At 59.2% G+C, this 26,245-nt stretch overlaps 2 protein-coding genes across 5 annotated transcripts in view; both read left to right on the forward strand.

The window, feature by feature from the left end:
* Positions 1-266: 266 nt before the first annotated feature.
* THY1 (Thy-1 cell surface antigen) lies at positions 267-2,848 on the forward strand. 2 transcript variants are annotated; one of them, XM_065417421.1, is made up of 4 exons: positions 267-303; positions 1,133-1,140; positions 1,192-1,468; positions 2,736-2,848. In XM_065417421.1, exons 1-4 carry the CDS (start codon positions 267-269, stop codon positions 2,846-2,848), a joined length of 435 nt encoding a protein of 144 aa, XP_065273493.1. The 2 variants fall into 2 exon arrangements, with proteins under 2 accessions (XP_065273493.1, XP_065273492.1); XM_065417420.1 differs by having other exon boundaries at positions 1,133-1,468.
* A 15,898-nt stretch (positions 2,849-18,746) lies between these two features.
* The window catches only part of USP2 (ubiquitin specific peptidase 2), a 50,988-nt gene continuing 43,489 nt past the window's right edge, over positions 18,747-26,245 (forward strand). The window contains exons 1-2 of one of the 3 annotated variants that reach the window (XM_065417159.1): positions 18,747-19,487; positions 22,357-22,365. In XM_065417159.1, coding sequence (XP_065273231.1) covers positions 18,747-19,487; positions 22,357-22,365 — 750 coding nt within the window. The remainder of the gene's footprint in view (positions 19,488-22,356; positions 22,366-26,245) is intronic. The other 2 variants (XM_065417158.1, XM_065417160.1) reach the window with 2 other exon arrangements.

Consider the following 26,245-nt stretch of genomic DNA (forward strand, 5'->3'; position numbering starts at 1 on the left):
TCCCAAGTACCACTCGCTGCATGTGTCCATGTTGATGTGCCTTGGGTGTGCACACGCACAGATACCTGTCTGTGTGTGCTCACATGTGCCCAGGTGCCTCTGTGTGCATTTATGGGCATGCCCGGGTGTGGTCACGTGCCTGCCTGTAGGTGTGTACGTAGGGTCGCACAGATCCCGGTCGGGTCACTAACCAGCATGTTCTCCTCCTGCTCAGGCCCCCCTCGCCATTCTCCACCGCTGACAGCCCCAGCACAGAGGGCAGAAAGATGAATCCCACCATCAGCATCGCTGTCATCCTGACAGGTAGGGGCCCCGTGGTGCAATTATGCTGTCACCTAGTGGCCATGCTCCATAAGTGTCGCTGGCTGGAGAGACCAGACATAAGCTGTAATGCTTCACTCCAGAGAAAGCGAGGCCCACCGCATCCTCCCGTGGGGGGGCCAGACACAAAACGAGGCGGGGGAGAGCTAGATTGATGCAGCTAGCTACACAGGGACCAACAAGCAGGCTTTGTCTATGCCAAGGTGCACCCAGTGGCTAGTATGATTTCATAGCACATGGGCTGCCGTGCTGGGTTTCTGCCCCAGGGCAGCTGGGCCCCATTGAATGGATGTGCTTTGGAGTAAGGGACCTAAAATGCAGCCTTCCCCATAACAAAGGGCCCTATGAGGGTACAGCAGACACTGGTCTTGACCCTGCCCCCCCCCCCCGTTCTCATTTCCTCTGTGCTGGAGTGGCAAGCGATTTGCAGGCTGGGGTGTGGGGAGGAGGTGACTGGATAGACTGTGGGTCCAGGGACATTGTGGGGTGGGGGGATGTTATCATCTCTCCTGCTTCGCAGTGACCCCACAGTGGAATGCACTGGCTTTGTGGGGGAGAGAGCTCACTCGCTAGCAGCACAACCCCAATGGTTAAAAGCCAAACTACTGCTGCAGGCGAACAGAGAGTCTCCATTTTGCGAGCAGGAAGTCTTGGCTCCTCTAGCCCTGTGCGTGTGTGGTTTAGCCAGAAACTGTGACGTGTCTCCATAGCATGTGGATTCACTGCTGCATGCACTGGAGCAAGGGGCAGCGGTAGGGGTGTCGGGGGTGTCCCCCGTCCCCCCGAGCCTGACCCTGTTGGCCTGTCCCAGTGCTGCAGGTTGCCCATTGCCAGAAGATCAAGGAGCTGAGCGCCTGCTTGCTGGGTCAGAGCCTGCGCGTGGACTGCCGCTACGAAAACAAGACCAGCAACTTCCTGACGTACGATTTCAGCGTGCTCAAGGAAAACAGGAAGCGGGTGATCCAGAGCAACCTGAACGTCCCTGAGAACAGCCTCAAGGCACGCTCCAACATCACCCTGTCAAAGGACCTGGTGTGCCTGCAGCTGTTCGACTTCACCACCGCAGACGAGGGCATCTACATCTGCGAGCTGAAGATCACCGGTGACTACACCGGCAACCAGATAAGGAACATCACCGTCATCAAAGGTGGGCAGGGGAGGGGACCCTAGCACCCCTGGGCTTCTCGCTGACCTATCCCTGTGTGCCCCCCTCTGCCCTCCAGGGCTCTATTACTGATGGCCCAAGGGACACTGATTCTCACAGGCCCACCTGATGCCCTCTGCCCATTTAAGCCCTGTGCCCAATGCTTTTCTGAGATAAAGGCCTGTATGCTAATGCTTTCCAACCTACTGCAGCCAGGGCAGGGCCAGCAACAGAGTCACCCCTCCCCCACACACATCCTTGCCTGGAGCCAAACCCCTCTCGCCCTCCAGTGCCCTGTGCCTTTTGCAGGCGTCTCTCGGAGGCACCCACCCACCCAGCTTCCCACTGGGCCCTGCAAATCCTAGAGCCAGCTCTGCGCTGGAGAATGGTCCCGATCGGAGCCTGTTCAAACCTAGCCCAGATCTGTAGAACTGTCTCTGGCTGCTTGGCAGCCCACACGTGGGCTGAGTTCGATGCGTCTCAGTGGACAGTTGCTAATGTCACCCCAAAGAACCCATCATAGTTGGTATGAATTGGCCCCTTTGTTACCCTGGCTCAGCAGAAACTAAGGACTAAAGGGGGCCAGTACACCTTGCTGGGTACACAGAACACATCAGACCCAGGACAGATCAGCAAGGTAGCATAAGGGGAAGAGCCCGACCTCTGCCCACCCTGTGACTGTTCTGTAGGGAAGGGACGCCAGCCTCCAAGGCTGTCCATCTGGAACATAGTGTCTGTAGGCTTTCTGCTGGGGAGAGGCCTTTTCCCACCCCAGAGTGCCACAAAGCACCTTGCACCCCACCTCTCATGGCCTGGGGTCAGGAAGGTACTTCCCTATGGGCAGGATCTTGCCTAGTTGTCCCCTAGGGGTTTCTTTCACCTGCTTTTGAAGCAGCTAGTGCTGGCCATTGTCAGAGAGAGGACACGCGAGTGGATGGAGCCCTGACTTGATGGTTATTGTTTGTACTGCAGTAGGACCTAGAGGCCCCAATCGAGATCAGAGCCCCACTTGTGCCAGGCGTGGAGAAGACAGAGTGGGAAGTGCTCCCTTGCCCCAAAGAACTCGCAGTCTCGCTAGACAAGACACAGAGTGGGAGGGGAAATAGAGGCCCATGGAGGGGAAGTGACTTGCCCAAGGTCATGCAGCTGGTTCGTGGTGGAGCCGGAAAGAGAACCCAGGTGTGCCGGCTCCCAGCACCCCGTCATTCCTCTTTCCCCGGGGATCTCATTTTTGCCTCGTCTCTCTTTTCCCCTCCCCCTGCCCTGGCAGACAAGCTGGAGAAATGTGCTGGCATCAGCCTCTTGATTCAGAACACCTCCTGGCTGCTGCTTCTGCTCCTGTCCCTGCCGCTCCTGCAAGCTGTGGACTTCGTGTCCCTGTGAAGGGAAGGAGCGACCGAACCGCCCAGCCGAGCCCCGCCGCCCAAACGTGGCCCTTTGCAAGAGAAGACCATGAACGATTTGAAACCAAGGAAATCTCTCTGTGTATATCTCTCTATATAGCTGTATATCTACCGAGCCCGCCCGCCCTGCCATCACACCACACGTCCGAAACACGCTGGGGGCTGGGGTGGGTGTATTAAGCAGTATTAAAGGACCCAACGCATGGCAGCATTCCCTCGCGCTCTGCTAGATGGTGCAGCTTCTTCCATAGCACGTTCTGTTTGTTTGTTTGTCCCGGTGGCAGGGGGATCTATAGCCTCGAGGGAGCAGCTTGTCTTGTCCCCTTTTTTTGTCTTTCAAGGAGGGAAAGCCAGTAGGGCCCCCAGACCCGACTCTGGTAAAAGAGAGAGGGTCAAAGAGTTAGGGGACCAACTGGGGAGTCCTGGCTACCACCCCAGCCTGGAGAACAGACGCTCGCTCAGCAACACAAGGTTGCCCAGGGTAAAGGCTTGTCCTGACTTAGGCAATGTCAGGCAAATGGGATAGAGTAGCATGCACTAGCTTTTCACCTCTGGGGAGCTGGGTTTGAATCCTGCCTGGTGAGATGAATTTGGTGGGCTCTCAGCCTGTTCTTAGCAGCCATCGCTTCCGTGTTGCACAAAGCCATGATCATTGGTATGACTGCTTTGTCTGCATAGGAAAGGGCCAGCATTTAAACAGATCAGTCTTGGGGGTGTGAGCAACAAGGACACTCTAATACAGAGACAGCAAGGGGTGCTGAAGGTCTCAAGATTGTGGTGCAGGGATAGACAGATGGAGGGGGCCCCAGCACTGAAACAGCAAGGGGTGCGGAAGGTTTTAGGACAGAGGTGCATCTGCAGCCCTGCATAAGAACACTTGCCCATCACTCATCCATGCTCCGTTGGGCTTAAGTCCTCACCGTAAGATCAGAGGATGGCAGTTGCTATAGGAGTTGGTTGTTTTTTAAATTAATCCTGAACTAAGGAACTGAGGCAGCAGCCCTTTAAACTAGTCAGTGGGCCAAGGCCTAGAGCTCCTTGGGCATTGACTAATCCTGCTCCGTGGAGACTAGGGGTTAGCTGTGAAGGGAGACCCCTTGCTGAGCTGGGGCCAGCACCGCTCACTGCATGATCTCCAGGCAGTGGTCCCGTGGGCGGAGACACAGATAGCACTTACATCTTCCTTTCACCCCAGCTTGCAAGGGGTGTGTGTGTGTGTGAAGAAACACTTGGGGGGGGGGGCAGCTCGCTCCCAGAGAAGAAGCCACTGTCCTTGGGGAGAGAGGAGATATAGGGAAGGGGACCTAGGCAGCTGCCACCTCCCACTCCTCTGGCACCAGTGGAAGCTGCTCTGTGACATACCCCCATTAACACACATGGCTGTCTCCCGCTGGGGATCAGGGGGAGATTGCAGGAGCTGGGGCTGCCCCCAAGCCACAGGCTCTCCTCCCTGCATGCCACCCTTTGGGTTTGACTCCAGGCACTAGCGAGACCAGCCCACATGGCTCTGCTCCTTGTCCTCCTTCAGCCCAGTCCCGCTCCCGAGTCGTGCTAGTGGAGGGTGGGGAGAAGGCTGCAGCCTTCGTCCCTTGCAGGTTAACAGACTCCGGTGCGGGCCTGTTCCTTAGCACAACCTTCCCTCTCATTAGGAGCCTAAAGGGCCTAGGCAGGTGTTTTCTGTGGACACGGGTTAGCCGTAGGGGGAGCGAATGCATCCCAAACCACAAAATGACCCCAAGCTTAGAGAGCGTCCCCAGCTCGAGACAGGGTCTGGACAAGGCCTACCCCTCCCCCAGCAAGCTGGGGATCAAATGCCCCAGGACTTACCAGGGAAGAAATTCCTGAGCCCACCTACCTAGCAGGGGCAGGCTAGATGGTGGAGGGTATTACATAGCTCTCTCCTAAGCACCAAAGGCCTCTCACCCAGGGGTGGGCAAAAACAGCCTCTGCGGCACTGGGGAGCAGAGGTCCCACTCAGCCCGCTGCCATGCAGGTGAGGCAATGGGAAACCAAGATCACATGCATGGGAACTGACGAGGGCAAGACCTGGTGGAGCTGGAAGGGTTAATAGTGACTGGGGGGCGGGGGGGTGCAGGCCCCAGCTAATTGTAATGTGCCCCCCCTCTCCGATTGTGTGTGCTGAGCTTGAGACAACGGCAGTGTCAAGAGCCCTGGTGGCTGGCTAGGGGAGCTGCTTTCTTCCGTAACGCCCCGTGCCCTGCTTGTTCGCTGTACAGTGCCCAGGTATCTCTCTGCTGTACTGCTCAGGTATCTCTCCGTGTACATCTCCCACCAGCCAGCCCTGGCCTGACGGTGAATGCAATGGAGGGAGGGGGAGGGTCAGACCCAGCCAACCCACACCGACGTGTCCTAGTCTTGTTTCGTGAACATTTGTAGTGTTTCCACAGCTTGGTGTACGAGAAATGCTGTTCAAGGGGGGAAAACAAGAACAACAAAAGAGCCTGTCTGCACAATAAATCCCTCGGTTGTGTGTTGGATTCGCAGCCACCTGCCTCTTTATTCCAGCACCGGATTCAAGGGCTTTGAATTTGCTTGCCTAAGGGGCAGCCTGCCCTCTAGTGGAGACAAGCTGAACTGCTCAGCTGTGTGTCCTAGCGTCTATACTGCTGCAAGATAATCCCCTCTCACGCCAGCTGGCTCTATAACCTGCCCGGCTCCCAGGGCTAGCCCTGCCGGCCCGACATGCTCCAAGTAGCAGGGGGGACGAAGGGGAGCGGTGCCCGCCCTGCCTGGAAAACGAGGAAGAGGCGGCGGGGGACAGCTTTGCTCCCAGCCCTGTTTCTTCTCAGGCTGGAAGCTCCAGAATTGGACCCCTTCCAGCTCCCGCTGCCAGCCCCACCTGGGCCCTAGAGCCAGAGGGCTCGGGCTGGTAGACCCGCACAGGGGGTCCCCCGGGGTGACCCCACACACACACACACACATGCTGCAGGCGCTGGGACTAGCCCCTGCCTATAGGGGGACCCAGAGCAGCACCCACGGGCTGGGATCTCTGTCCGTCCTGTCTCCCCTGGCCTATAGGGGCAGCACCCAAGGGCTGGGATCCAGCCTCCCCCCCACACCTCTCCCCCTGCCCCGTGGGAGGACCCGAGCTCCAGGGGTTGGGATCTCCCCCCAGCCTCTAGGGAGCAGCACCCAGGGCCCGATCTACCCTGTCCCACACTCGTCTCCCCAGACCCATGGAGGGAGACCCGGCGGACGCGGAGCACCCGGGGCTGACTGTCCCCCCGCGGCTCCCGGGCCCGGCCCGGCCCCACGTGCGCGCTGCTCTGCGGCGCGGGGCGAGTTGGGCGCGGGACGCCGCCCGGCAGCAGCAGCCTCCCCGCCCCGCGTCAGCTGCGCCCGGATTGTGACATCAGGCTCGGCCGGGCCCCCAGCTGCTCCGCGGAAGCGGCCGGCTCCGGCTTATCCCCCCCGAGAGCCTGGTGAGTGCGGGAGGCGCGCCCGGCCAGCCCCCGGGGCTCCGGGTGCGCAGGGGGTGCCCGTCCCCCCGGGCGGTGCCAGCCCCACTTGGCGGGAGCTAAGGGTTGCCTGGCCGCCCTGGGCAGTGCCAGCCCCACCTGGGGGTACCTAGGGGGTGCCGGGTCCCCCTGGGCGGTGCCAGCCCCTCCTAGGGAGATCTAGGGGGTGCCTGGCCCCCCTGGGTGGTGCCAGCCCCTCCTAGGGGCAGCTGGGGGGTGCCGGGCCCCCCTGGGCGGGGCCGGCCCCGCCTGGCGGGGATGTAGGGTCCATATGACCCCTGGGCAGAATAAGACTCTGTGTCTGTAGGAGTTCCCTGCCCCCCAGGCAATGGGGCAATGCCCTCTATTTCCCACCAGTGTTCTGGCTGTGTGAATGACCCCCCCCCCCCCATCCCCTGAAAACCACCTGGGCAGGCCCAGCACCTTGTGGGTCGTGCCAACCCCTAGCTGGGCTCTGTATAAGTGGAGGGTGTGGGGCTTGGGCCTAGCTGAGAAAATGTCTCTTTTCCCCCACTCACCCCCTGCCAGAGTCATCTCAGTGGTAGGGGTGTGTCCCATACCTGCCCCTCCTCCCACAGGCTTGGGTGGGAGTTGGGAGAATGTGCCAGGGCTGCTTCCCCCGCCAAAACACACAATAAGGCAGTGCCTGCCTGGGCTGTGGGGCTGGGGAGGACTGGGAGCATGTACCTGGTCTGCTTCATTCCTCCCGACCCGAGATCAGCGCCACCTGTGATCTGTGTGTGCCTGAGCCATGCCTGCATCCCCCCTGTGTGTGTGCACTTGTGCCTCGCCTCCTGTGTGTGCATGTGAGCACTTGTACCATGCCAGCACGCCCTCTGCGTGCGTGTGTGTGTACCATGCAAATGCTCCCTGTTGCTCGCTGGAAGATGTGTTGCTGGGAGGGCTGGACCCAGATCCTCCAGCTTCCTACCCCAGGCTGTGGGAGAGTGGGGCCATCCTGCTGGCTGGGTCCAGAGAGAGGCGACTCTCTGGACACACTGGGAGGAGGAATACGTTTCCCCTGCTCAGGGTGGAGCTGCTTTGAAAATGGCCTCAACAGTCACCCGAAGATGGGGGGACGGGGTCCATCTCAAGGAGTGAGGCCTTCAGGTACCCACCTCGCTCCAGGATTTGGCAATGAAGGCTCCGGCTCTGGTATTGGCTGCTGCTGGAGGCTGGCTCAGGCTGGGATAAAGCATTAGGAGTAGTAGCACCAAATAGATCCCAATAGGATCATCCCATTGTCCTCCCTGAGGTGACACCGGGGATAAAACTGGCCCAAGAGTTTTCCCACAGCCAGGCCTGGGCTGTAACATACAGATGAGCAGGGAAGGGTGGGAAGTGGTGGCTTAATTGCGTCCTGCCTAGTTACTCATAAGAGGTGGGGACTGAGTCATTGCCTTCCAATGCTCTGGAGTAGAGTCAGCTGGACCCAATTCACGCATGGAACTGATTTAGGGTGGAGTTACACCAGAGTGAATTTAATCCTGGATCTTCCTGCAAGGTACCTCCCCAGTTCTTCTGCCACTCTGTGTCCGCGGAGCCCCTGTATCCCTCACCCTGAAGAGCTCTCCAGGGGCAGAAGGGGTGAATGGCCTACCTTGCAAAAGGCTTCCTTGGCCCCATCTCCATCCCCCAGGTGGGCTGTCCCGCCGCTGCCGAGCAGCGCAAGTTGAGAGGGGCGGAGACAGCTCCCATCACTAAAGGCCAGGGGGTGAAGCTCTCATAGCTGGTCAGAGAATCTCGGAGCCACCCATAGGTGCCATGCAGACCCCCCTGCCCCTCGAAGTCAGCGTAGGGTTGTGCATTGTCCAGGCTTCTCCTAACCATCTCCACCAAGGGTCTGTTCTGTGTCGGTTCCTGTACCACACTCAGCACCATGGTATGAGAGCACCTGCCAGGCGTGCAGTAGGGACCGTGGTTGAGATCTGTCCCGCCTGTGTCCTCTCCTCGCTCCCCAGGGAAAGAAGTCCACTGCTTCCCTTGGGAGGATGCTGCTTCTCCTCCCGCCAGGTGGGGGCTGGGCTGGAGGCCAGCAAGTAGCATCCCTGGGGTGCCCCAGACCCTTGTGGGCAGCTGCTGCCATTCCCTCGTCTCTCCAGGAATCCTATCTCCCCTCCCTTGGCCCCAGCCCCTCTCTCCCCCTGTAACAGCCCAGCCCCCTCTTCCCTTCTCCGAGAACCCCCTTCTTTGGTTCCCCCTCACACCTGACCCCCTCTTCCCTTCCTCCACTCCAGGACCCGTTTTCCCTTTAGACCCCTTACCACCATTTCTCTTCATCTCCCAAACCTCCCTTTTTCCTACCCTCAAAGCCTCTACTTCTCCCATTGCCCCAGAACGCCACCCTTTCCCCCCCTCCCTGTAGCACCCCTCTTCTGGCCGGGCCCTGCCTCCATGACACATGAGAACCCCTCTGGCTGCGCTCTGTGGGCTGCCCCTTTAAGCCTCCCCGATGCTGGAATGTGAGAGGAGGGCTCCAGCTCCCTGTGAGGTCAGATAAGACACTATATTTATCTTGCCGGTAACCTGAGCCGAGAATTTCTGCAGTGGATTACACAGCCCCAGCCCTTAGGCTCTGCCCCTCCTGCTATTTCACCCAGATTTCTCCCCCCCCCCCCCCCCACCCCCCATGCCTGCTGGAGTAGCCTGGCTCTGAGAGGGCCTGGACAGCTGCTAACAGGTTAGTCGCTGCTGTTTATTTTCAATCCCTTTTTCTTCTTTGCTTCTGTCGTAGGGCAAGTGCCTCCCGGACACCGAGGTGACCCCATCCGAGCAGCCAGGGCGTCCCCCCATGACAAGCCGCTACCCTTCAGCCTTGCTGCCCCACACGCAGGTGCGTATGGAGGACGGGCTTAGAGGGTCCCGGGAGGGAGGGAGGGTGAAATACAAGCTGAGAAACTTCAGGGAGGACTTAGCAAAGTGCCTCCGTTGTATGGAAGCTAAGATCTGGGGACCTGGGGCTGGGATCAGCCTTTCTGGCCATGTTCTGTTCACATCGCCAATCTGGTCATTTTCCTTTAGCTACGCCAGCTGCAACTAAAGTCTTGATCTTTGTCATTCGACCAAGCATCCGGCCGGTGGTGATAATACTGAGCTCTTCCTCCGTAGATCTCGAAGCACGTGGTGGGCGAATAATTGACTCCGCTCATGTTCTTTTTTGCTCCCATCAGCTGTCCAGGGAGCTCTTCGCCAGCAGGTTTTTCTCTTCCGTCATTCCGCCACTTTTAACCGAGGCCGCGCCGGGGGCTTCATAACTTGGATTTTACTGGGTTGCTGGGTGCTAGGGTGATGTTGCGGGGTAGGCAGGTCGTCAGCAGCTCAGGTCGCCAGAGTTAGCACCAACTACCAGCTGTTAGGTGGCACACGTGAAGAGAGTTGGTGGGTCTCTGCCTCATTCTCAGTGGGCAAGTTCCTGTGCTGACAGCCACCATTGCAACGGATGTTAATTAGCATCTACAACAGAGGAAGGGTGGTCAGTGGTTAGGGCTTTAGCCTAGCACTTGGGAGACCCAGATTCAGTTCCCTGCTCCGCCATAGACTTCCTGGGTCACTCTGGACAAGTCATTTACTCAGCAGTGTTGCCTCATGGGTAGGGTAGTGCACTGGACCTGGACTCAGGAGACCTGGGGTCTAATCCCAGCTCTGCTGCTGGGTGACCTTGGGTAAATCACTTCACCTGCTGGTGCCTCAGTTTGCCCGTCAGTTAAATGGGGATAATGATACTGACCGCCTTTGTAAAGCGCTTTGAGAGCTACAGCTGACAAGAGCTGGGTATTGTTGTTATCTCTACATTGGGGATAACAGCACTCCCCCCACCCCCTCCCCACTAGGGATGTGGTGAGGATAAATGCAGTGAAGATTGTGAGGTGCTTAGACACTGCCGTGAGTGATGGGGGCCAGAGAGACAGGACAGAGCATGGAATTGAGCTGGGCTCTTGCACCTATTTCTAGGGCAGGCCGGAGGGGCATAGGTAGGAAGCCTGCCCTGTTGCTACCCACCTCGTCCCTGTTCTGTGGCTGACTGGAGTCCAGGGCTGTCACTTGCCCCACTACCAAAATCATTTGCAGCCAGTCGGTGTCACTGTCATTCCCCCTGGAGCCCTGCGGGCAGAGGGCTGGGCTTGGGCTGTTGGCAGGGAGCATGGGAGGGTTTAAGTGTGTTTTCTTGTCTGTTGACAAACTGCATCCCCTTGGCAACTTTCTTGCTGATCTTGGGAGGAGGTTTCTAGGGCCACCTTAGAATGGACAAATCAAACCAGCTGGAGGAATTGCTGGCATAACATGCCCCTGGCTCGCTCTGGGGGGCTCCCTGCTCCTTCCTGACCCCTTCCAGGCACTAAACAACTCACCCCAAAAGGAAAGCTGTCCTGCAGTGAGCTACTGATGCTCCTCAGCCTGCCTGGGAGGGGCCCCTCTGAGGGGGGAGCACAGTCTCCAAGGCTTGTGCAGACATTTGGCCCAGGTGATGCCCCTCTGGGGGCCTGCCCTGCGGCTCCTCTGCGATGAGCTGCTGTGGGTATTTGTTTTCCCTCTGGCTGCTGCATTCCAATGCTGCAGGTTTGCAAAAACTGCAGGGTCACCTCTGTGTCAGGCCCAGCTGGCCAGCTCTGCTCCTGGCCGCGGCTCCAAGGAGAGGCCAGCCCCCCATTCCTCTGCCCCAGAAAGTAGTCTCCAGGCCCCTAAAGACCAGGGGCTGGCGTCACAGGACTCCCAGGGGGAGCTCAGCCCACAGTCTGGGTGGAGGAACAGCCTGGGGCTAACCTGAGCTCTTCTGGACAGGGCTTAGGAAAGCTCCCTTGCGGGATGCTCTGATGTAATGACAATCGTATGAAGCGGCTTCGGCTGTGGGACACAGGCAGCCCCTGCGGTTCTCTCTGGCTCTCTAGCTCCCAGTCTGACTGACCCGGCCTCAGCTGGCTGGTGTCCAGACAGGGTCTCCCTGGCCTGGACAAAGTCCTCATGGAAGGGACTGTCGTCTGCATTGAACCTAGAGAAGTTTTCCCGCTGCAGGGGAGGAGTCGCACAGCCCCCGCTTCCCCCCGTCCCATATGTCCTTGCCCCATGTGGAGACAATGGAAGGTAAGGGGGAGAAGGGGGCAGTCTGGGGCGATGGAAGGAGGCAGTAGCTGCCTGTACTGAATGGAGCTGTGCCCGGGCTCTCTAGTGTCCACTAGCTTTAACATAGACCTGAGAGGGAGCAGGGTGGTGGAAGCGGTACATGTGGAGCCAGGACTCCTGGGTTCTTTGTCCCAGCCCTGCCACTGACTCACCCCGTGAGCTTAGCCCAGACACTTCATCTTTCTGTGCCTCCACTTCCCCAGCTGCGCAATGGGGCTAATGATGGGGTGTCCCTGCCTCGCGGGGGCGGTGCAAGGCTGAGTCACCGGTGTCTGCTGAGGATGAGAGGTGCCGTGCGTGCAAAGGCAGCGCTGCCACTGGGGAGAGTGCCGCTCGGCCAGACAGTTTCTCACACCTCGGCTCTCCTCTCCCGGCTCTCACGGTGTGCTCGGCTTGTCTCTTGCAGCCCTGGGCCCCAGGATGGTGTGACGTGGCCCTGTGAATCCCACAGGGAAGGCAGTTCTTGTAGAGGTGGCAGTCCTAGACGGTAAGCAGCTGGGGGACCCTCCTGGGGTAGGGTGGGTAGAACAGGTCCTATGGGGCAGGACTTTCTTTCCTGCACACGGAAAACTTTCCCATGAAGCGTAACCTTGGGGAGCTGCCCCCTCTGTTCTTCTAAGATCTTCTGGCACATTTGGCAAGCCTTGGGGTGTGTTAGCCTGTGTCCTTGGAGAATAACCCATCCTGGCCCCCGCTAAATCCATCTCCACACAGCCCCATGCTCTTACAGCCCCTACCCCCTTTCATTTCAAAGGCATATTGTGTTCTTTCTAAAAGCAGTTTCGCTGTTGTAGATCAGCTGCTGTGTTCCGCCCCAGAGGTGGCTGCTTTTTAAGGGCGAGGGAAGTGCCCTCGGCATGCCAAAGGGGTAAATCCGGCCCCTCGTTTATCACTATGCACTTCCATTGGCTTGGGCAGAGGGGCACTGAGGTGAGAGCTTGGCATGGCCTCTGGCTTGAAGGGTGCTTTCGAAGACGTGGAAATGGAGGTCAGAGATATGGGCGCAGTGGGTAAGAGCGAATGATGCAGGCTTAGGCCAGGGCCAGACAGTCCCTGGCACGCACGGATCTGTGCCAGCACCTATAGCTGTGGTGCACTGAGGAGTCTGTTCCGGATTCAGCACTGCAAAATCGGAGCCGGCTCCATGCTGGGCTCCCATGGCATGGCCAGGGAGCAGGGGGGTCTATGCTGGGTTCTCACGGCATTTAGATGGTACCAAAGCCTTGTGCCCTATGTTGGTGCCCCTCTGTCAGGTGCAGGTGGCATCTTTGTAGCCATGCTGCGTTCCTCGAAGCAAAAACTCAACTATGCAGATGAAGGCTTCAGCTAGGAAGCCCAGCCCATCTGGCCTCCTGCTCATGGTAAAAAGGGCTGAGCTCTGGCAGGGAAGAGCCAGGCGTCTCGCTGGAGTATTTGCCTGCAGGGGGATTATTCACCTCGAAGCCTCCTTGCCCAACAGGTTTGTGCACTTGGGCTTGCTTTTGCTCGTAAATAGTTTCCCGCTTAGTCTGGGATGACGACTGCATGGAAAAAGCAGGACGCCAAGAGAGCTGGCAACCTTGCCAGAGGGCCAGTGCAGCCGGATGGGGCTTCACAGCTGACCAAAGGTTCTGGGTTGGAGCAGCTAGATCCCCCAGAGAATATACTATGGGGATGAGGATCTCAGGTAAATTCCCGGATCGGAGGTGAAGTGTTTCCACAAGTGGGACTAGTTCTGGACTGGATCTGGAGTGGTTCCGTGTGCCAGACTGGCCTGCCGCAGGTCTGGGTGTAGAGGCTGACTGTGGGGTGCTCCTGGTCTGTGTTCTGTCGCTGCATGGGCTGAGGCTGGGAAACTCATCTCACTGGTGACTGGCAGCTCCCTGAGGCATTGCTGAGCCCGGGACCAACCGAGCGCCTGAACGAGGTTAACCCAGCAGGTGAAACGTCTCATCTCCCTGTGGATCTGTAACGTTCCCTCCAGCTGACTCCAATTTCACCCCCGGCCCCGGCTCAGTTTCACTCGGCTGCCAGTGGAAAATCCGGAATGCATATTATCAGCGGCGGTGGTGCTGAAGGGTGCAGCTCTGTTCGGCCGAACCCCTGCCTTGGGGGGGGGGGTGCAGTGGGGTAGGGTGAGTGTGCACTTGGAAATGGGGCCTCCGGGGCTGAATCTCTCGCTGCCTGGGATGCAGGGTTAGGGACTGACTAGTGCTGATTCCTAGGCAGGGACCCAAATGCTGCAGAAGGGGTGAACCATAAACCCCAGGGGACCCAGACGCCCCAGAATTTGAGGGAGCTCGGAATCTGGAGCTGAATTTTGAAGCTTGAGACCCTCTCAATTCCCAACAGGATGGCCCAGCCCCTTGGGACCAGGCCAGGTGAGAGACCGCTGGGTGTAGGGACACACGGTCGTGAGGGCTGAGCTGGTGCTGGGTGCCTTAAATGGAGCGGGGCTTCCCGAGGCCTCTCCGCTGCACCTGCTCGGGGGATGACCTAGCCAACTGAGCAGGCTTGGGAAGGACGGAGGCATCTGCTGGGCGGGGTTGGGGGTTTCGGTGCAGAAAGTTGGGGGAGTTTCTCCCCCACGAGTGGTTTGGCTAGAGAGACAAGGAGGTCTTTCATGTTGCTGTATGTGGGAAGCAGTGGGGCCTGGTGGTTAGAGCAGAGGGCACAGAGTTGGGACTCCTGAGTACTGTTTCTGGCTCTGAGTGGGGGAGTGCTGTCTAGTGGTGAGAACGCGGAGTTGGGCGTCCGGACTCGTGGGTTCTACTTCTGCCTCCGAGAGGGAGTGTGCTGTAGTGGTTAGAGTCTCCTAAGCTCTCATCTCTGCTTCGTCAGTGACTTGCTATGTGACCTCACTTCCCTGGGCCTCGTTGGCTGCCCGTGCCAGGGGCGTGAGAGCAGCTTACTCCTTTCCCGGGCGTGGGGGAGCGCTGCAAACGAATGGCTTTGCAAAGTGCTTTGAGATCCCCGAGACGAGGTGCTGCACAAGCTGGGGGCTTACGAGGGATGTGGGCCACATCCCCCAGGCCGTGCCCTGCGGCCGAGCAGAGGGCAGCATGTCTGTGCTTGTCACCCGCCACAAGCGTGCCAGGTTGGAGCAAGTCCAGGTGCGTGGTGAGCCCGCCTTGAAAGGGCTTTGAATCAGGGTGGTTTCCCTGGTGACCGGAGACTCTCAGCCATGTGAGCCGCTGTCCTGCAAGTGAAGGAAAACAAGCGAAGGGAGGGAGCAACAGGGCTGGAGGAGATGTCCCGGAGTTCCCTCTGCCCCCCAGTCACCAGGTAAATCCCTGGAGCCGGTTGGGGACCAAGGCAGAGCCCCATCTGGTGTAACGTCCCCCCCGGCCCTGTGCCAGCTGCTTTCTGACCCAGTGGATCCGTGCCAGGAGCAAAGTTCCCTCCCGGTTAGGGCCCGTTTCCGAGGCAGCCCCAGCTTGTCTAGGGGCTGAAGCTGATCGGCTGAGCTAGGCAGGACTTTTACCCAAGGCTTGAATGGTGTTTGTTGTGGGTGTCTCCTCTGGAGGGGCCCGAGTGCCACTGGTGGGCTTGTGAGGGGGTGTCTTGTGCTGGCCATACTCCAGCCTGGGCCCCGGGGCCCCTTCCTCGCTGATAGTTGTAAGTTCCTGGGCTTCTAGGACTGGCTGTTCATGTCCTGCTGGGATCTGTTTATATCTCTGGGCAGCTGGTGGGGTGAACGTGGGCAGGCCCAGAGGGTACCCTGGGGAGAGAGCCCCTGGCATGTGTGGCATTCACGGCCTGTTCCCATCTGACCGTGGTGTACAGTGTGCTTTTGGGCACTGGGACTCAGGACTCCTGGGTTCTATTCCTGACTCGTTGGGTGGCCGTGGGCAAGTCACTTCCCTGCGTTTCGCCATGCGTGGAATGGGACTAGTGTCTGTGCAGTGCTTGGGGAGCCATGGGAGGAGGGGGACCCAGTCCTTGCCCTTCCATGGGACCCTGCGCTGTCTGGGCCCAGTTCCCCTGGGCTAGCCCTGGGACGGCGTCTGCGCCAGGCATGCCGGCCCAGTGGAGGCTCTCTGCTCAGGACTGATCCGAGCTCCTCTTTGCTCTCTGCTGGCTTCTGGATGGAGCACGATGCTGAGGCCAGAGATGAGCCTAGCTGGCCAGACCCTTGGGACAGGGCAGCCCTGGCTGGTGCTTGATGCCCCCTGGAGGTGCAGCCCCCCGCCGTCCCAAGGAGGGCTGCACACTGAGCTTCCCATGATGCTAATGCACAGTCCTAACTAGACCCTTGGCTCCCACGGTGGCAAAAACTTCCCGCCCCTGAGAGCTGCCTAGTCCATGGAGCGGCTGCAGCAGCTGGGGCTTGGCCATCACCGCCTAGCTCTGAGCTCTCCAGCCGTCCCCCCAGCTCAGCACGCCCGTCCGACTGCTCTCCTGCAGGCCTCTGGCCACCCAGACTGGGATGGCAGCTCCAGCCCGCTTGGCTGCATGTCACAGCTGCTGGAGAGTGGAGACTCTGCCTCTGGAATACCAATGCCCCGGGCAGGCCTGGCGGTGGCGGTGGGGGTCTGAGCTGATGAAATTATCCCCCATGAAAACCCGCTCAGGCTGGGCATCCGATTGGCTCACTCAGGCTGGTGTGGGGAGGCAGGGGGACTGGCTCCAGCCTGGAGTTTGTGCGTGGTGCTGAATTATTGATGGGAGCAGCTAGCTCTCAGCGGGGTCAGATGCAGCAGAGCAGAGCGCCTGGGCTGAGTGGCTCCAGCCCGCAAGTCCTCACGCTGGGGAACGGGCTCACCCTCCCGCACTTCCTTCTTCCTCCCTGCTCTTTTCTCTCTCCCCCAGCTCTCTCTCCCTTATCCCTTTCCATTCACGAAGATCCCAGCCACACCTGTCCTGCTTCTCCATGGGACAGGGAGGAGAACGCACTCTTCCTTGCGGTCACATTCCCCCCTCCCCGCGCACACCCCAGCTGTGAAACCAGTGGGCACAGGTGCCATGGAGAGGGAGGGCGGGCGGCATGGATTGTGGGCTGCCCCTCATCTCTCTGCCAGGCTAGCCGTAATGACTCTTGGCGGGTGGATGACACCCTTTCATCTTCCCAGGGCTCCGGGAGCCTTGGCGTACGAGCCTTTGCCCCAGGAGGAGGTCGCGGCCAGCGTCCCACCCATCAGATGACCGAGTCCCTGCCCTTCTGCGTGCCTCAGTTTCCCTATCTGCGGGAGGGTGATAACATTAGAGGCGTGCCTGATGCCCCAAACCTCCCTCAACTTTGGGAGAGATTCGGATCCAAGCCTTGTGTGTGAGAAGCATCTCTGAATAATCCCAGCTCAGTAAAGCAAGGCACTATTATTACTGTTACTCAGAAAACACTTTGAGTTGTAGGTGCTGGGAAAATCTCTCCCTGCTCCCTAAACTTTCTAGGGAGAAGAGCACAGCGTGACCTCTCCTCCCCTGATCTCTGCTCACCGGGGGCCTCTGGGCAGAAGCAGGCCCCTCTGCCTTGTGCGGTGCAGGGCGCTGGCTGCTGTAAACAAGCCCGCAGAGAATCCTGTTCTGTTTAGGCTCCTGCTCTCTGCTGCCATCTGTCCCTGCTGCTTGCTCTGTCTCTGCCGCTCGCTTGCATCTCTGCAGCACCCCCTGTGGCAAGAGGTCGCTGGCTTTCTGTCTAATTGAGAGGACAGGGCATCCCCAGCATGTGTGAGATCCTTGCCCCCTCTCCGTCCCCTCCTCCCCCGTGTCGGGGGGGGGACAGGGTGAGTGCTCCAGGATTGGGGTGGGGGTGCAGCCATGCATCCCAGGAATTTCCTCACCATCTCTCCAGATATAGTGGGGTCTCGGTGACAGATTCTGCGGAGAACCTCAGAGCTAGGGATGGGCTGGGAATGAGAGGGGGGGGTTCACGACCCATTCAGTCCTTGGTTTCTCCGCTGAGTCCGCCCACAAAGGGTCAGTTAGCAGCATTTCTGGTGGTGCGCTATGTCCCCTGGGAGCTGGACTGAGACCTGACAAACTCATTTCCCATGTGGCCACCGAATGGCTGTCAGCCGGGACCAGCTCTCAGTCACCACCCCGCCAGGCTGGATTTTAACCTGATTGGGAGCAGTGAATGTAATGAGCTCTAAGCCTCAGAGATTACCGAGTCAAGTGTTGTGGCTGTACTGGAGAGGGGAGTGGGGGAGGTTGGCCTGTCCTGGGATAATGATAACATGAGAAGCCATAAATCTGTCAGCCACTCTCATGCTCCAAGGCTTAAGTGGACTGTTGAATGGGGTCAGGAAGGAATTCCATACACACAGTGACACACAGATAGGTGTGTCCACACGCACACATGCTCACTGACCTGCTGCAGCATTGCATAAAGGGCCTGGGGCATTATTAAGTCACCTAGCTCATCATCCTCTGAATGGGCGACCCTGCCCTGCACGCTGGGTCTCCGTTGGCCCCAGCGCAAAGTGGGTCTAAAATGCAGCCCCATAGAAAGGTGGTTCCTTCCCTGCCGTGGGGTCAGCAGGTTTCATGTTTGTGGGGATCACGTGGCTCAGTCTGCTCCGCTCGCCCTCTGTGCTGAGCGCCTGCCCTGAATAGGAACTGGATCCCGGGAGCCTGTGCCACACTAGCACTGCGGACTTAGGAAGGGGGCTGGGTTTGGATTGGCTGGGGTTCTCTTGGATCCCACCCCCCTATTGGCCCCTCTCTGCCCCACACAAGTGCATCCCCCTTCCCATCCCACCCGCCATAACCCCCTCTAGAACCCAGCTGTGCCACACCTGAGCCTACCCCATTCTCCTACCCCTGCCAGCCCTCAGGATACGGGGAGCCTGATGGACGTGGCTTCACGCAGCCAGGTCCCGCTGCCATGGAGTGCGCCCGCGCTGCCGTGCGTGGGATTTGGCCATATCCAGCACAGGGCTCCAACCAGCTGTGGAGCCCTGCCCCTGCACATCCCAGCCCCTCCGGTGCCCGGCTCGGGGGGTTCTCTCCCGGGCAGTTGGAGAGGGATGTTTGTCTCTCCCGTGCAGAGATTCTTAGTCTCCCACAGCTACATTGGCCAAGTCATCTCCATGTTCCCATAGCAGGGGTCTCCTGCCCTGAGTGCTGGCTCGTAAGGGGGGCTCCAGCCTTTTCTCAATAAGGGGGGGGAGAGATCCCAGGTCTCTAGCCCCTGTCTGTCGCCAGGACAGGGAGTCTAGCCCCCCAGCTTCCAAGCCTGGGTCAGGCTGTGTGCAGTGTGTTGGGGTGGGTGCCCATTGGGGCAGGAACTCAAGGTGCCCTCTGTGCTCTTGCTTTGCAGTCAATGCCACCGGCGGTGTCCCCGGAGCCCCAGTCTCCAGGATGTCCCAGCTCTCCTCCCCGCTGAAGCGCTATGGAGACACCTCCCGCTACCCCGCTGCCTCCTACAGTAAATCCCCCACCAGCTACGGCTCCTACTCCTCCTACGGCTCCAGCTTCACCTCCTCGTACCCGGACAAGGACAGGGTCAGCTTCAAGCCGAGCCCCCCCAGCAGCTACCTGGCCTCCAGCCGGCTGCGGACCTCGGGCGCCTCCCCGACCAGTAGCTACGACGCGGGTCGGCTGGCGCTGCGCCCAGAGTCTGGCATCAGGCTGAGCCCCGGCTATGGCCACACACTAGCCAGGCCTCTGGGCAGCGGGGGCCTGAACGGGGGAGCATGCTACGCCTACACCGGTACGTCCATCAGCCCCACCAGCTACATGGCGACACCGTCCACGCTCAGCCGCAAGAAGTCCAGCAGCCACTCGGACCTGGCACGGGAGTTCGCCGGGCTGCACGCCTCCGAACCCTACCGCCTGGACTCACCCACCCGCACCCCGCTCCTTGCCCGCAACCGCCAGGAGCTCTGCGCCCTGCAGAGCCTGTATCAGGCCGCCAGCCGCTCCGAGTACGTCAAGGAGTACCTGGAGTCCTGCAGCAGGAAGGGCAGCCGCACCCCCGGCTACCCCCGCAGTCCCACCCAAGAAGTGATCACCCCTATGTTCCGGCCCAGCAGCCGCTGCCCCAGCCAGCCATGGGAGAGGAGCGAGAGCCGGACGGACTCCCCAGCCAGGGACCCCTCGGTAGGTGCTGCCGGCTCGGCACGGGGGATCTTGTGTGTTTTGGGGGTGAGGGCGAGTAACCTCGCAGGGCTGCTGATGGGGAGCAGGGACAGGGAGGAGAGTGGCTGCCGGTGGGGCACAGGTGGAAGAACAGGTGAGGTGTTGGGAATAGAGCAGCCTGAACCAAATCCACCCCCTGATCCAAGCTTCACAGCTGTCCCCCTCCCCAAACCTGAGCCCCACAGACTCTGGGGAGAAGCCACACCTGGAGCCAAATGCTGTGCATGCCCCACTCCCAGCTCAGCCCATAGCTATGGGGGTGGCAACTCGGGGTGATACAGCCCCACAGTCATGCAGCGGAGTGGGTGTGAGCCAGGTTGGACTCGCTGATGGGGCTGGAACAAAACGTCCTCTTGCCCATGGCTGATCCACACTGCGTCTCTGTGAACTGCGTTCTCCAGCCAGCCCTGGCTCAGGTGGGTGGTGTGGCTTGGTGGGTAGAACGCTGGGGCTCTGCCGCTGGCCTGCTCGGAGACCTTGGGCAAGTCACTTTAACCTCCCCGTGCCTTGGGAAGAATGGTCCCGACCCCTGTGGTAAAGTGCGTTGAGATCTGCTGATGAACGTGCTAGAGAAGAGCTAGGTGGTGGTATCAAATGGTGCAAGGACATTGCACAAATACCCCCGTGTGCGGTGAGGTCAGCAGCTCTGTCGAGTTCCCATCTCTGAAACTACCACACTGCTGGCACTGCCCAGCCCCCTTACTGGCAGTCTGGGCAGTGAGGCTAAGGACTGAATGGGCGGTGCATAGAGACGGGGCTCCCCTGTCTATGGGGGGCAGGGTGGGGAGTCCCTGATCCCAAGCTGCACCTCCCAGATTCACATTCCCTCAGGAGAGGGGTGGGCTGGATTTACAGTGCCTTTGGGCTTTAAACCACTTGACGCCCCCTCGTGTGTCTTGTCCCCTCCAGTAGTAGAGGGAATGGGCAGGATTGATTCATCCCAGTGAGGACTCAGGCTGGGGTCTGCTCACAGCATCTCTTGCTCACTCAAAGTGAGGAGGGGTTTGCACCCGGGGGGGGGGGGGAAGACGGGGGTGGGGGAGGAGCCTCGGCAGCAATGCCCCCACCCCCTTCAATCTGGTTCTCATCACCCACGGGAAGGACTCAGCCCGTGGCTGCGGGGTGGGACCCGAGGTCTGTGGGCTCCGTCCCAGGGCACAGAGCCTGCTTGGGGCAGCTGTGATCTGTGATAGGGCACCTGCTTCCTGCATGAAACCTGTGTGCACATCACACACGGCCCAGACCCTGGCCGGGATGGCTAGTTTCTGGCAGCCCCTGGTGCCTTAGGGTCTGCTAACGGAATGGAGAGAATCCATCGGATCCTCCGCTGAGCCCAATTTCCCCATGCCCTGCTGAGTGCTTGCGTTAGGCAGGTTGACATGCACGCACGTACACATGAATGCGCACGCACTCATGAACATACATGAATGCACGTGCGTGCACATGCTCATGCCGACACACAAGCAAGAGCACAAAACTGTGCATGCAAACATACACGCTCGCACGTACGTAAGCTTCCACTGTCATGTGCACATACACACACACACACTCCATGCCTGTGCACACACGTTTGGTTCACTCGCCCTCCCCGTGCACAGATCCCTGGGAAGAGGCAGGGCAGAGAGGGGACACTGGGTTCTTGCTGTGACGTACTCCCGAGACAGAGATTTCTAGGTGTGCCCTGAGCTGCTTCTCAGCTGCCTGTTGACATGGGTGTGTGTGTGTGTGTGTGTGTGCGCGTGCCAAAGCTGACATTAAACAATTATAACTGTTATGTAAGCTCTGGGGATTGGAGCCTGGGAGAGAACGCGAGATGGACACAGCGACCTAATTAGGGGCAATCCAAGCCTCCCCCTCTGGCCTAGGCTCTGCAGGGCCTGGTTCTCCCGGGAGTCCTGTTCCAGGGACCCAGCCTAGCCAGACATCCTCGCCCTGTGGCTGCCCTGTGACAGCTGGGGGGTCAAACCCATCCCCTCCCGCTGCTGCCAGGGGGGGCATCAGCTCCCCTGACGCTGCATCCTCGTGCCATCGCAACAACCCCTTAATCATCCCGCCGGTAGCGGGTCTGTGCTGCCAGTTTCTGGGTGCATGGGACACCTAGACTGCCGGCTCTGGAGCGGTGGTCCCAGCAGGCTGGGGAGAGGGCAGGTCAGGCAGGAGGGGCATTGGCAGAGCTGTGCGTGGGATGCCAAGGGCTGGCGTGGCAGGGGATGCTGCCGGGCAGGACTGCATGTGAGACATTTGCACCACACCTGCTGCCTCTGGGCCCCCCGCACAGTCTTTGCTGTCACGAATCACCCACATCAGCCCTGCTGGCGAAAGGCGCTCCGGTGACATCACCCAGACCGGGCAGCGCTTGCAGCTGGAGACGCCCATCTGGGGCGGCTGGTTCGGTGTGTGCCACTTACTGAACCATACGCGATGGGGACACGGTCCTGTTCCCAGAACCCAACCACACCCCTCCCAGCTGGGCGATGTTGGAGCTCCCTGTGCCCTACTTATCCCAGGGGCCTCGGGGCTGGGCACCTGGGCTGGACAACAGGGTTCCCATGCAGGGCTGATGAGAGGGAGAATGGGTGGACAGTTGTACTGGGGCCCCAAGCTCAGGGGTGCCCCAGAACATCTGTAACATCCATGTAAATTAAGTGAAATAGGAAGCAAACACGATGTACCGAAGACCCACATTTCTCTCCATGGGCCTGTTCCCATGTGACCGTCACTGGGAACATCCAGTCCCTTTCCTCTCTGCTGAGATGCCTCGGCTGGATGCCCTGGGCTGGATGGGACAATGGATCCGTTCAGTGGCACCATTAGGCGAGGGGCTTTTTAGCCAGGGAGGGTGCAGCAGCCTTCGGTGGCATTTCCCTGGCTGCTGGTTTCTGGTGACCTGTGAAGCGGGCAGTGGAGCATTTCATACCCTGGGTACAGATCAGAGACATCGTGCCCCCAGGGCTGAGCCTCCCACGCCCACAGCCCATTGTGTGAGCACATCGGACCAGGCTGGTAATTTTCCACTTGGATTTCATTCCAAGATCTCGTCTCAGCCCCTTGGTCGCTTTTTCTATCCCTCTCCGCCCTTCCTCCCCAACCAACCAGGAAGGAACTGGCTGCGGCATGGCCAAGGCAGGAGTCAGGCAAGCACAGGGCCCCTCCGTCCATCCGTGGGGCTGCAGAGCTAAGGGGGTCAGGTTTCAGAGTCCTGGTGGGTGAGTCTGCAGCCGGGTGGCTCAGTGCCTGCCTGTTTTGTGCTGGGACGTTTGCTCGTTCCCCCACCCAAAGGCCCTGTCTTACACCAAGGGATGGGGCAGCCGTAGGTGTCAGATCATGGCTGAGTACGAGAGTGTCTGGCCTCTGGGGCTGATCCATGGGAGGCAGGACTGGGGAAGCTGCCTGAAAATGCCCAGCTGTAGCCAGGAATTGTCTCCTCTGGAGGGCCTCCAGCTGCCCCCCAATACATCCCTGGTCAGGCAGGCCATTGCCCTGCACAGATGCAAACCCAGGTCCGTGCTGTCCTGCCCCCGTGCTGGAGGCTTGGAAGTGGACGAGAGCGGTCAGGGGTCTGGGGGGACTCACCTTTTCCTGCCTGGCGGTCTACTCCAGAGCGGCAGGAAGAGAGTTTTCAGGCTGTTGGTTTCTTTCGTCCAGGCATTGCACCGCGGGCACTGGCTGAGGCACGCGCATAAGCAGCCGGGTGTACAGCCCTGCCCCCCCCCACTGACACTAGCTCACACGCCAGTGCGCAGGGCTGCAGCTCGCCGGGGCCAGTCTCCCCTGCCGCGTTGCCCACTGGCCCCGTGCTCAGCTGGGATCGGCCCTTTCCCTGCCTCGGGCTGAGGCTAAGCCTGGCTAGAGGGCAAGGGGCTGGGCCCGTGGGCTGCCTGCCCTGATCTGTGCGGTTCCCTGGCATGCACAGAGAAAGGAGAGACGCCGCTCCAGCTTCTTCCTCCTTCTCCCAGGCTGACCCCGTCTTGCCATGTGCAGGAGCCTGGCTCGGGGAGCGGAGCTGGGGCAGGTTCTCTCCAGCCCTCGCTGGCAGGTCCCCGTCAGGCAGAACCTTACATAACAGGCTTAACCCCTCCTTAATCCTCCTGTCTCTGTCTGAGACTTTCCCACCATTACTTTCTCTCTCGTTTCAGCTCTCGCCCTCTCTCTTACTGCCCTTCTCCCAGAGGGGACGGCTTCCCTGGAACCACAGGGGCGAACCCTGGCAGGGCCAGCTTGGCCGTTCTCCTCCCCAGGAAATCACACAAAGCCCCCTCCCTGCGCAGGACTCGGGGGCCAGCATGTCAAAGCCCTGCTCCTTGCGTTAAAGATGCCATGGTGCAGCTTTGTGAGAGAGCCACAGGTTTGCCCTGTGGGGGAGGAATAGCTCAGTGGTTTGAGCATTGGCCTGCTAAACCCACAGTTGAGAGTTCAATCCTTGAGGGGGCGATTTAGGGATTTGGGGATTGGTCCTGCTTTGAGCAGGGGGTTGGACTAGATGACCTCTTAAGGTCCCTTCCAACTCTGATATTCTATGATTGTGATTCTCAGCCAAAATCCTACACGCCCTCCCTCCATGCTCCACCCCAGAGACAGCTGCATTTAGCAGTAGGTGAGGGATCCTTGCGTTTATCACCTGTGAGGCCCTTGGGAGCATAAAAGCTGATTATTTATCCTCTCCTGTACCATGTCCCCCACCCCCCTGTAGCTGGGAGCAGTTCAGAACTCCTGGCCTCAGCTATGGGGCAGGACGGGAGGGGGTGCAGCCGGACACGACCAGCGCTGGGAGGAGCTGCTGGCCACTTTGCAGGGAAGGCTCTAGTCTCCTACCTACAGGCTCCAACATGTGGCCACACACGGTCTGTCTGCCGGGGGGTGGGGGAGCGCGGCTGCTGCTGGGGCTGGATGCTTTGCAGAGCACTTGGGTCTGGGTCTACCGGCTCCATGTAATTGCTGACACTGGTGCGTGGGGGCTTCGGTGCTGCCAGGGCAGGGTGGGTTTGTGCAGAGCAGGTCTAGAACAGGTGGCAGTGACAAGACAAGGTAGCAGAGAGTTGGGAGCAGTGTCTGTCTGATCTGTCACCGCACGCACCCAGCTCTCCCTCTCCCCGGCAGCTCTGTAACTCCCATTACACTCGTGGCTGGTGGGGGGAGGAGTATTAGGTGTCATCCCCCCGCCACCACCACCACCACCATTCCAAACACATCTCACGCACAGCAGCATTGGGGTGTCCGCCCGGCTGCAGCCACCCGCTCTGATGGCTAGAACAGAGGGCAGGGAAGTCTGAACTCCTGGCTCAGTAGGCTGCGCTCGGTACCTGGGCTCTGGCAATGCCAGTCCCTCTGCTTCCCCAACAGAAACGCATGGGCAGCATAGGGCTCTGGGTTCCCCTCCTAGCAATGACGGGATTTGACTCCAAACCACGGGGTACGGATTACATGTGGCACTGACCTACCTGTCTCTAGGGACCCTGCCATCCCGATCTCGTTAGCCATTAGGCCTCACGCCTGCCACCACCGTCCATGTAGTGTGACACACAATCCGGCAGCTGTGGGGGCCTCTCCCCTCCCTGTGGGGGATCATTTACTGGGAGGGGGGTTCAGAGGCCTGACTGGGTCCCCTGCAGGCCCCCCATCAGTTGTCCTCTGCAGACAGTGAGATTCCCCATTCGCTGCACTCTGCAGGTAGGCCGTTCCCACCTCCTCCCCGGGGCCTGGAACGGGGTTACGTTCCCCGCAGGCAACTCGGCTTTTTCATAGACACAGGCATGGTGGGCAGGAGAAGTCTGTCTTTTCTCCCCCTCTGTGATCCCAATTGGCTTTTCCCAGGCAGTGCCTTAGTGTTTACTGTGTTCTAACAATACACCTAGTATGTTCTTAATGGTGACCTTAGCCCGGACCCTGGCCCACCTCCGGCGCTGTGTCAGAGCCTCTCCTAGCGCAGCAGGGTTTCGGTTGGAGCTGTATGAGCAATGGATTTTTCCGTTCGCTGGCAAATCTGAAAAACCAGGGGGAAATCGTTTCAAGTTGAATCGAAAATGAAATTTTAATTTTGATGTTGGGCTTTATTTCCACCCCCTCCACCCCCATTTTTAATATATTAAAAAAAAGTGAAGGTTGTTTTGAATCGAAAGGTCAAAACACTGACTTTTTTGGAAAAAAAATTTCACTTTTTTTTTTTTTTTTTTCATGGCAACAACGTCCCGAAATCGACACAAAGTTGTGGACTGTTTAGGTCGACCCAAATCTGCATTTTTCACCCAAAAAAGTTTTAATCAAAAGTTGTGCCCAGTTCTAGGTTTGGGGGCGTAGGCGTGATGGCAGTGTTGATGGTACTAATCGGGGTGGGGGGGATCAGGAGGTGCAGTGTGGGGGCCGCTGTCCTGGCTGGACGTTATGGTCCTCACTGGCAGTTTAATGTTCTCTGCTGTTTTCCAGTCTTATTTTTTTTTCCGAGCCCAGAAGCAAAATCATAAAAAAATAATTAAACCACGAACACAAAGCGCCGGAAGCGGCTTGTGGAGAGGGGTAGGAGAGGCTGCTGATCCAGGTCTCCGATCGGTTCTGCTCCATTAACCAGGAGGCGTGGGTCATGCCGGTTACTTGCGGTCACTTTGGAGCCGTTGCGTCTTTGAAGCTGCGCTCCCTTGGCTACACGGTCCCCGGACCGTTCTCCCTCAACCTCAGCCTGGGCCACTTAAGATGTTGGGCGGTGGAAAGCAAAGATCACAGGAGTT

Source organism: Emys orbicularis, chromosome 15 (assembly GCF_028017835.1).
Source record: "Emys orbicularis isolate rEmyOrb1 chromosome 15, rEmyOrb1.hap1, whole genome shotgun sequence".
NCBI classification, from domain to species: domain Eukaryota; kingdom Metazoa; phylum Chordata; order Testudines; family Emydidae; genus Emys; species Emys orbicularis.

What these genes read in the sequence shown, in the direction of transcription:
- THY1 (XM_065417420.1), top strand. Translation starts at nt 267, where the DNA reads ATGAATCCCACCATCAGCATCGCTGTCATCCTGACAG. An exon ending in CATCGCTGTCATCCTGACAG is followed by an intron (nt 304 to 1,132) that starts GTAGGGGCCCCG and finishes GGCCTGTCCCAG; the next exon opens with TGCTGCAGGTTGCCCATTGC. An exon ending in GAACATCACCGTCATCAAAG is followed by an intron (nt 1,469 to 2,735) that starts GTGGGCAGGGGA and finishes CTGCCCTGGCAG; the next exon opens with ACAAGCTGGAGAAATGTGCT.